The sequence below is a fragment of the Ctenocephalides felis genome, unplaced genomic scaffold (genome assembly GCF_003426905.1).
Source record: "Ctenocephalides felis isolate EL2017-DRISC unplaced genomic scaffold, ASM342690v1 CF-g0.4_SCAFFOLD_00845, whole genome shotgun sequence".
In the NCBI taxonomy this organism is placed as follows: Eukaryota; Metazoa; Arthropoda; class Insecta; order Siphonaptera; family Pulicidae; genus Ctenocephalides; species Ctenocephalides felis.
The window spans coordinates 46619237-46629270 of NW_020536999.1; the positions used below are offsets into that span (position 1 = coordinate 46619237).

Sequence of the window (10034 nt, forward strand, 5' to 3'; positions counted from 1 at the left end):
CAAAATACAATTATTGCTTAAGTAAAGTAAATGTTCTTAATAACACCTTTAAAAAAAACCTTACGGAATTCATTTTCTAACTGTTTAATTATCAGTATAATTTTTTGTAGTAAAGATATTAAAAATAAATATATTCAAATAACGTGTAAATTATCATAAATAATAAGGACTTAAATTTTTATGTACTTAACAAAACTTTCAATTTAAGTATTTATTTATAAAATATTATCGTTTGAATGTAGAAATCAGCAAAGCCCGCTGAGGTATTGATATATATATATATATATATATATATATATATATATATATATATAATATTTTTACATTACAATTAATGTATCTTTATCTTTATCTTTTTATTTACATCAGGAGCTTTAATGCAAGTATCTCCAATGGAAAATTAAAAGATTTGCACTTCTCGGCATTTGAGACCTCTTTTGGCAGTCTTTATTGACCAAATCGGATAATTTTACGGGAAGCAGCGTAGATTATTTGATCATAGAAACTGTTTTGGAACACTGGCTGAAGTTTTGCATAAATATTGGGATATTATATGCATCATATTAGAAGGCATTCTACAGATGGAGACAGAAATTAAAATAAGAATGTTTACCAGTCTCGCACTGGTCTTCCTACACTGGAAATCGTTCGAAGGAGACAATTATATACTCGAGAAACTTGTTGATGGTAATCATTGTTAAACTTTATAATCGGCGTGTAATTATTTTAAAATTCTGAATCGATCGTACAATGTTAATACGTTTTATTAATTATTGTAATTGTTTTTGCTCCTAAATGTATCACATTATGTTTTATAGCTATCTCATTAAATTTATCATACTCATTTCAAAATTTCAGTGATAATCGTTCCAATTTAGTCTGGGCTCCGGGAAAAGTAGCGGACGCATGTAGAACAGCTGCTGCCTCATGTTTGTGTACTTTAGCACAGAATTCAACAAAGGTATGTAGTATTTCACACCACGTCTTAGAACAAATAATAAAAATTAGATTTGTTTTAAAATGTTGGATATTATTGATGATGATATACAATAATTGAAATGTTTATTGGTTTGAATGTTGATATTTTATTTATGGTTCTAAATAAACATTCGTTTGCGCCAAGATTGTAAATCATATATCACTGGAAGAAATCGGAGATCTGAATATTGAATTAAATTCATATCTTTACCAAATATCTATTACCGTTCCCGCCATATTTTGAGAATCAACTATTTTTTGCAGTCAACGTTGCTGCTTTCAAAACAGGTGCCTTTATTAATTACTTTAGTGAAGATGATTCCATTCAGACTAGATGTACACTTAAAAGTAATTGCTTTACTTCCCGATGACTTGGAATCAAGAGATTTTGGGGAAGATATACATAGGTAAAAAGCCTAAACAAAATGAAGCATTACATGTATGTAACGTATTTTTTATTATTCGAAAATTGTCTATTAAAGCTTTAGGAAAACGATTAGATGATTCAGAACATCAAATTAGAGCATGTGCAGCGCAAGCATTACAATCTGTAGCAGCGATAGGAAATAAAAGAACTACAAAAAAGAAGATGTTAATAATGATGATTCATATTTTGTTGGAAAACCTTATTGATTGATATATACAAGACTGTTGTTTTGCATATGGACGACCGTGACCCGAGTATTCGAGAATTATGTTCAGTAAGTAGTTTAATATTTTCACTTATATATAATATATATATATAATATATATATTATATATAATGTATATTATTTTTATATTATTATTATTTTATATTATAAATTGTTAGTGTTTTCAGATACTCTGAAATCACTTGGTCAAAATGGTCCAAAAACTATTAATGGATTTAATTCAATCACTTAAGTAAGATACTGCATATAAACTGAATGTGAAGAGCTACAAAATTTTCTTGAAATCGATAATTGAAAGCAAAAAGAATAATTCATATTGTTATTTAAATATTTTGAAAAGTACTGAAGTCTTAATTATTGTTTGAAAACAAAACTCATTAATACTAAATGAAATATTTTAATAGTTGTATATAAAAATAAAATTTAAATTTAGTGCAAATACATTGTTTAAGTCTCATCTTGTAATTTTGGAGGGCGAACAACAGAATTGCGCTTCACAGAATCCAAAAGCCAACGAATACCTTCATCAATACCTTCACTAAATAAGAAGAAATAATATTAATATTAAGAAGTAATTAATGTTAAGGAATTTTTATAGCAATATGTTTAGAATAAACAAACCCTGTTAAAGCAGATACTGGCATAACAAGACAATCGCGTCTACCAATATGGGGGCCAGCTTGTTGAAATACAGGACGAATATCTCTAACACCCATACAATCAGGTAGATCCTGTTTATTAGCCAACAATAATAGTGGTACTCCAGATAAAAATTCATTGCAAATCATCCGATCTAAAAAAAAATTAGTTGAAAGTAGAATAAATGTGTTACAAATCTAGTACATACCAAATGTAGCTTTTGATTCTTCAACTCTTTCTCTGTCAGAAGAATCGACAACATATATAATAGCATGTGATTCGCATAATACTGTGAAAGAAACTTGACTAATCAAAAAAAAAAGAATCTTGCAGATGAATTTTATACTATTGATTTTACACATTAAACAATGTTTCCTAATTTCAATTAATAAATTGTTTCTCAGACTAGGAAAGAGTTGATCAATAAACGAGAATAATATACAATGTTTATAATTTTAAATAAACTGTAGTACAAAACCAGTTACTATTGAGATGATTATTTTTAAATATTTTATTAATGAAAAGATATAGCAATAATATATAATATATTTTATTAAAAATGGTCAGTATTTATAAAAAATGATAAAACACATGATTTTGCAACATAATCTCTTCCTTATAAATTACAGAATAAATCAAGGTTATGCAAAAAAGAGTTTTAGATCTACAAAGTTCTTCAATACTATTTAAAAACTTGCAAAACCATACTTTATCCCAAAGAGATTGTAGCTCCTGCTGCCCTCCGAGGTCCAAAAACTGAGTTTAGACCCACCAAGTTCTATTTGACCTATATTCAAGCCAACCGTCGTTGTAATTTTACTGGGATGCATGCCTTTCTGTCTTTTCGAAAACTTTGTTTTTGCTGCCTCTAAATAAGTCTATACATATAGACAGTCATTAAAATTACGAGAATTTGATATAAATTGTGTATGCAAATCAAAATTACCGTTTTACCAGCATTATCCAATCCGAGTATCAAAACACAATATTCATCCTTTTGCATTAAATATTAAAAAATCCATGAAGTAGAGTAAACATTTCAGTAGAATCTGAATGATCCGAGACTTATGCATTAATTTTAACAACTTTTAGAATGTAAATGGATATACATGATTTTTCTATATCTCTTTTTATAACAAATTACAGTTATTTATATGTTTATTACTTATTCAGTAAGGGGTAAGTTAAAATAGGAGTTAAAAGTTCCTTTCTGACACTTTCAGAACTGTCAAAATAATTTCTAACCTATCCAAACCATTTTGACATCTGTCAGTGACGCACAGTTTGATCCTGTACGTGTTCGTTGTACAACGAACGAACATTTGAGCTAACGGCAAGTAAATATAATAATAAACAATATAATAATATCGGCTACATCCAGAATAAATATATGAATATGTGTTATTCTCATATTGTCTAGCTAGTGCTCAACATATTATTATATTGTCTAGGCGTCAGTGTTCTTTTTGTTTTAACTGGCATGTGTTTATAAAGTTTTCATTGCTCTCAAATACATAGCTCTAGTAGAATATGAATAAAACAGCTTTAAATTCAGCTTTGTATAGTATACAGTTTAAATTCTACGTAGTGCATTGACAGATTAGTTTTATCAATCTAATTATACTACACTTTTAGTTCAGTTATTTGGTGCAAAAAAGGCTGTTGCCAGGAAAGTATTCAGGTAGTTTTGAAATATTATATATCTATATAAACATAGATCTATATATATATATATATATATATATATATATATATATAGACATAAACTCTTCAGTCTTTTTTATCTTCAATTTCCTTATAGTACTTCTTTATTTTTCTTTTAAAATTATCATTATCATTGGTCATCTTAATATAGTCTGGCAATTTGTTATATATTTTGGTAGCACTCCATATGACATTTTCCCTCAAATTTTTTTTTCTATTGCGTTCAATGTGAAAATTGTTGTGTTGTCTAGGGTAGTGTTCATGTATATCTTGATTTGTGTCTATTGTTGCACTTGTTTTAATTCGGTTAAATTTCATTCTGTGTATTAGTTTGCATTTCTCTATTTTAATTATGTTATTTAGTGAATGATTATTTGTTTCTCTCTGTAAGTATTTGGTGGGTGTTAGATGTAGTAAATTATATGCTATTTTTATGGCTTTATTCATTATTCTCTGTATGTCATTTAGGTTTGCTTTAGTTGTTTGGCTCCATGTTGTTATTCCATATAAAATTATAGGTATTATTTGCGTTTTAAGAATTAGTTTTTTTTTTTCCGAAAGAGTGGATCCTTTTCAATGCCCCTGTTAATTAGTTATCTTTCTTTTTATTTTGTTTATTTGTTCGGTCCATGTCAGTTTTTCATTTATTATCAGTCCTAAGTATTTTATGCTTTCCACCTCCTCTATTTCTCTATTATTTACTTCAATTTTTAGTTTAGTGTTTTCAGTATTTTTTCATGTTTGAAATATATGTTTGCTTAATTTAATATTGAAAACAATTATTTGTGACTGCGTTCAAGTAAAGAGAGCAGGCAAATACAAGGAGGCCTAATATGGCAGAAAGACTTTGAGGCATCTTCACACTAAAACTATTGATTTTACAAAAAAAAAATGGATATTGAATGAAATATAAAAAAATTTCTCTTGTTTATTCCGCATGAAGATACCTTTATCGCAAAATAAGCCATAAAGAGTTATTGTTAAAAAACTGTTTTTTGTCACCATTTTACCAACGATAGCTCAGATGAAATTCGAAATTTACAAGACTACTAATTTTCAAAACTTCCTGAGTACTTTCGGCGCAAAACTACCAAATTATTGGAGTATATAGGAAGAAGTCAGTCAGTTTCCTTATCTATGAGGCCAGTTGTAGAAAAAAATGAAAAAGGTATAAATTTTTAACGATATATAATATGTTTGTTTGATTCTACATAAGATGTTTAAATAATAGTTAACTTATGCTAAAATATCTGCAGAGTTTTTAAAAAATACATGAATAATTTATTCAATCAAATAAAAGTTGAAATATAGAAAAAATAATACACCTATTTTACCAAAAGTGATAAACACTTGTCATTAAAATATTATTATTAACATAATTGCATTTAAATACTTCATCAGTAAATAATGAATGTAATATTGTCAAAATTGATAATGATCTCAATGATGATAATCTCAAGTTAAATCTCAAAAGAAACAAACAACTAATACATCGTATCATATATATTATGAAATAAATTGAAACATAATATTTGTTATTCATGAAGTTTCTGAATACTTATAGAATAAATAAATTCTATTTTCGTCTAGACCTTTTGTCTGATTTATTTTTTGTAACCGTCTTATTATTTAATGCTACTCCATGTCCAGATGATTTTAAGTGTGCAAACAATTTATTCTTTGATTCAAATTTTCCTCTACAACTTACACAAATATGATTAGTATCCAAGTCATTTTCTAGATCTTGCTTCTTATCTTGCACTTTTGTTTTATTATTCATCCTTGAATTTTTTAATTCATCCTGGTGTGTATTTGCAGTGTTAATATTGGATTGGTCAGAACTGTTTACCTTCTTTTTAACATTTGCTCTAGATTTCTTCACCTTCGTTCTACTTTTACATTCCCATTCATTGTCATTGTCACTGGAATTATGTTTAAATTCATCTAAAATTTCAATTTCTTCATCAGAATTAATCACTGTTTGTGCTAACTTTGCCTTTAATTTCTGTTTCTTTTTGTTTCTAGATATGGGAGATTGTGTCACTTCTCCATCGGATGAAATTTGCTTTATATCTAATAATTCTTCAGCATCAGATAAAACTACATTGTTACTTTCAGAATCAAAACTGTCAAAATGCTCACAATTATTTGTTTCTTCATCATTCATATCGGCGTCGTCATTTTGCATTTCAATTAGTAACAATGCTACTTGATCATTATGTTTTTTAGATCTCTCATGATTTTCAAATGAACTAACTGTTTTGAATAATTTATTGCAGGCCACACAATATAAATTATTTGCCATATCATTATCCTCTTGTTTATTACTTTCATTTTCTTCTTCTTCAGTGGAATCTGATATATCTTGATCATATTCTTTCCTTTGATTTTCATTATCTGAATCTTCACTAAAATCACTTTCAGAGTTTCCAAATTCATCTAACAAATTCTTCTCGATTTCTCTATAATTATTAAGAAATCAATTAATAATTTAATGTGCTGATTATTGCAGGCGAAAACTGACTATTGACTAAGACATTTTATATTGGTACATATGATACTTTATAGGCCATATGATAATTATATTTTGGTACATTATAATTAAAATTATTAATACAGATATCTAAACCATATTTAAAATTACCTTAGTTTACTTTCTAAATCATCCATTACTATTGAGTTGTTCACCTGAGCTGATAATTCATGATTACGTTGCCGAATCTGCTCCTTTCTCATTTGTTCTGCTTTAATTTTATTTTGTTGAGCACGTTCTTCTTCAAGTTTTCTCTGTGCTATCACTCGCTTATCTCTCTTCCTTACAAATTGAACAAGCTGTCTAACTTGTTCATTTCTTTCTCTGCGGGCTTTTTGTTGAACTTTTCTATTTTCCTTATCAATAAGTTTGATAACTCTTCTATCCCTAGTCTCGTTTATGTTATATGGGCTTAACCAAGCATAGCCTAGAAGATATTATTTGAATGATAAGAAAAGTGATCAGTGAGCATATATATTTATGAGAACCTACTCACTTTTTTTAGTTGAGAAGCTTTGCCAATAAGCATAAAACGCTTTAACAACCTCGTAAGGACTCTGATAATTGCCAAATATCGGTATATTTTCATAGTCTTCAGGGTCATCTAAATATTCTATTTCTTCTGATGCCAATTTTGAAAAAACCTAAAAAAAATTGTAATAAATGATATGCAAAGCAATAACTAATTATAAAAATAATAAATGATATATCAATACTTCGGAATAGACGGAATAAAAGCTTTGAGGAGAATCATCATATCCTTTGAAACATGTTGAAGTGAAATACTGAAAAATATCCAAAGAATTGTCTTCATAATTTGTTTGTGCACCTTTCAATATTTCTTCTCTGTGATTATCATACCTTGAGAAAATTGCTTTATTTACAATAATGACAATATAATTTATTTCATATTTTCAGTTACCAAGCCCGTTCTTGCAAATCTGATAAAACTTCATATGCTTGTTGAACTAATTGAAAGTGTTCCTTTGCAACCTCTGGTTGATCTAAATTTTTATCCGGATGCCATTGAAGTGCTAGTTTTCTATAAGCTGTCTTGATCTCAGACTGATCTGCATCTCTTGAGATATTTAACACTTCGTAGTGACACTTCATTTTACCAATATTCAAATAACATAATCCTTTTGAATTACTAATTGATATATGCGTAGTATAATTAGATTTTTTTTAGAGTAACAACATATTAACTTTTCCTAGTCAAATTTTTTGACAGTATGTTAACCTAAAAAGTTTTGAAAAGCAATGCTGCAAGGGGTACGAAGTGAGCCACTTTTAAATCATTTGCGCGGTTATTACAAATGGGTTATAATCATAATTATAAGCCAAATTTAAGTGAACGTCACAGAAAAATAGTTAGTTCCACAAATTTGGAATTCATTTTTAAATGAAATGCAGGTGAAAAAGCATGGAAATGGATGTTGACAGAAATTTAAATTTTTAACAAAAACATGTTGAAACAATGAAGGTTAATAAAATTATATTCATAAATCTATTTTAACCAATGAATGGCATTTGTTTTATGAACTGTCGTGTTAAGTTTAGGTAATAGTTTGATTCTTCTGGATCATAACTGGTATAACCTGAGGTAAAAACAGCCGGTTCAATCTGGGTTCCTTCATGCCATTCATTAAAACTTGTTATAGATATAAATGACACTCCACTCTTAACAGCAGAACGCCAAGCTGTTTCATAGTATCTGCAAATTTTCAAATGCAATATATAAATTTTCATACAAATTTTACAATTGAATGTATTACCTTCCATGAGAACGATCCTTTGTGTTTGCACTATTCCATGGTCGAACTCTGACATCAATATATCCTGGACCAACTGAAGGTACGAATATCAAGTTATTTTGTTTTGCAAATCTGTTCAAGGAATTCCAGTTCTTCCAAGAACTACCATAAGAGAATCCATTGGAGGCAAAATAAGTATAGAAACCATCAAATGCAGAACGTTTTATATGGGTCTTATGTTGGGCATCAACAAGTAATCCTAAAAATATGCCATCATATTTTGTTCCACGAATAGTATTTAAACCACTCTTTGAAAAAATTGATTTCCAGTCATTAGATTCTATGAGATATGAATCATACATGTAAGTTAAAGGTAAATGTATATTAAATCTCTTGTTTTTAATTTTATAGAGGGCTTCATGATCTCCAAATTTGAGTATGAAATTTTTCCAAAATTTAACAAAATTTTCAGGATTTCGATTTTTGTATGGTTCTATTTGTAAAGAAACCTTAATATCATTTTCAAGAGCAATATCTAAAATTTGTTTCAAATTGTTATCAGGTGAGTCTTCAAAATTTGGTGGAGCCCATGATAAAACCAAAACTCCTATGCCTGCTACTTTAAAGTATTTCATATGAGATCTAATAATTTGTGGATCGTTAGAACTATAACAACCCAATTGCGGATAAAAATTAGAGCCTATATCTTCAGGTGGATTATGAGCACCAACTGGATATTTTTTTAAATCATTTTTATTCCAGTTAGGTAGATATTTATGGTTCCAATGAGCCCAAGCACCATCAAAATCTATGCTTTTATACCAAGCATAATAAAATGCGTGAATTTTATAACTAACATTAGTTAATTGATCATTATGTTGTATTGACAATTTATCACTAGTATAGGAAAGCCTTTTTATCTTTTCTTTAATAACTCTAATCCTATATTTATATCTGTCGTATTCCTCTATTTCTGCAGTTGCAGAATTTTTATTAAACTCTATTATAGTCTCTGTAGTTGTAGTACCCTTTTTTAATAATTTCTGTTTAGGATAGTCATAGTTTTGAATCAAAATATATGTCAAAAACACAATCGTTGATAAACTTAAGTAGAAAAAGTATCTTCTAAGTCTAATTGTTAAAGCGCGAAAGTTCATAATTATACTTAAATTTAACACACTTTAAAAATAATTTGTAAATAAATAATTATAATTGCTCAAAGAGATATTTTAATACGTCGCCGGTAAACATCATGCTCACATAATTTGACATTTGGCAAGTACACAACAGGTGACAACAAGCCATTGTACATTCTACAATGTGCACAGCAGACAAGAAACACATTTATGATTTGAGCTTTCTCTCAACTAATATTTATTTTGGAGTAAAAAGTTCATTTTTAGGTTAGAAGCTGATTGCAATTTATATTTCTTGTATTTTTTCTTCATTTATATTTTACAATAACAGAGGTAAGACCAAAGACTTGTATCGAGCGACTTGTAATGGTTAACACAAAATGCTAATTTAGATTTCCATATTTTAAATTTTAAATTATAACACTGATGATGAGACAAACCTAGTCTCGAAACGTTTGTGAAAATTATTATTTAATAAATTAGTGCAAAAAAAGAGTGTTGTTTGTTCATATTTCCAAATTAATATATATATATATATATACAGTAAACCCTCGCTTTACGCGGCAAGTGCGTACCGTGCAGTATGGGAATCGTGCTATAAGAAACTCGTATTTAACATACAATTCAGGCTAATTCG

General features: G+C 28.3%; 3 protein-coding genes and 1 pseudogene across 3 annotated transcripts in view; all 4 read right to left on the reverse strand.

Moving 5' to 3' along the window:
• The window catches only part of LOC113384330 (sodium channel protein 60E-like), a 28748-nt gene extending 27533 nt beyond the window's left edge, over window positions 1-1215 (reverse strand). Inside the window, 1 exon segment of the mRNA XM_026622097.1 lies at window positions 1204-1215. Within this exon segment, the coding sequence (XP_026477882.1) occupies window positions 1204-1215 (12 nt within the window).
• An 819-nt stretch (window positions 1216-2034) lies between these two features.
• On the reverse strand, window positions 2035-3460 carry LOC113363644 (annotated as a pseudogene).
• A 2090-nt stretch (window positions 3461-5550) lies between these two features.
• On the reverse strand, window positions 5551-7769 carry LOC113384346 (dnaJ homolog subfamily C member 21-like). The gene is made up of 5 exons (XM_026622098.1): window positions 7430-7769; window positions 7224-7368; window positions 7004-7151; window positions 6619-6934; window positions 5551-6436 (listed from the first exon to the last, which is right to left on the reverse strand). Exons 1-5 carry the CDS (start codon window positions 7618-7620, stop codon window positions 5551-5553), a joined length of 1686 nt encoding a protein of 561 aa, XP_026477883.1. The 5' UTR covers window positions 7621-7769.
• A 250-nt stretch (window positions 7770-8019) lies between these two features.
• Window positions 8020-9643, reverse strand: LOC113384363 (glycoprotein endo-alpha-1,2-mannosidase-like). The gene is made up of 2 exons (XM_026622099.1): window positions 8283-9643; window positions 8020-8221 (listed from the first exon to the last, which is right to left on the reverse strand). The coding sequence occupies exons 1-2, from the start codon at window positions 9416-9418 to the stop codon at window positions 8020-8022; spliced, it is 1338 nt and encodes a 445-aa protein (XP_026477884.1). The 5' UTR covers window positions 9419-9643.
• Between the last annotated feature and the right edge of the window lie 391 nt (window positions 9644-10034).

Bases quoted from the DNA above. Each gene is read 5' to 3' on its own strand.
- LOC113384346 (XM_026622098.1), bottom strand. From the start codon at position 7,620: ATGAAGTGTCACTACGAAGTGTTAAATATCTCAAGAGATGCAGATCAG. The intron at 7,369-7,429 runs GTAACTGAAAAT...AATTTTCTCAAG, and splicing joins GATTTGCAAGAACGGGCTTG to GTATGATAATCACAGAGAAG. The intron at 6,437-6,618 runs GTAATTTTAAAT...TAATAATTATAG, and splicing joins GATTTAGAAAGTAAACTAAG to AGAAATCGAGAAGAATTTGT.
- LOC113384363 (XM_026622099.1), bottom strand. From the start codon at position 9,418: ATGAACTTTCGCGCTTTAACAATTAGACTTAGAAGATACTTTTTCTAC. The intron at 8,222-8,282 runs GTAATACATTCA...GAAAATTTGCAG, and splicing joins AAGGATCGTTCTCATGGAAG to ATACTATGAAACAGCTTGGC.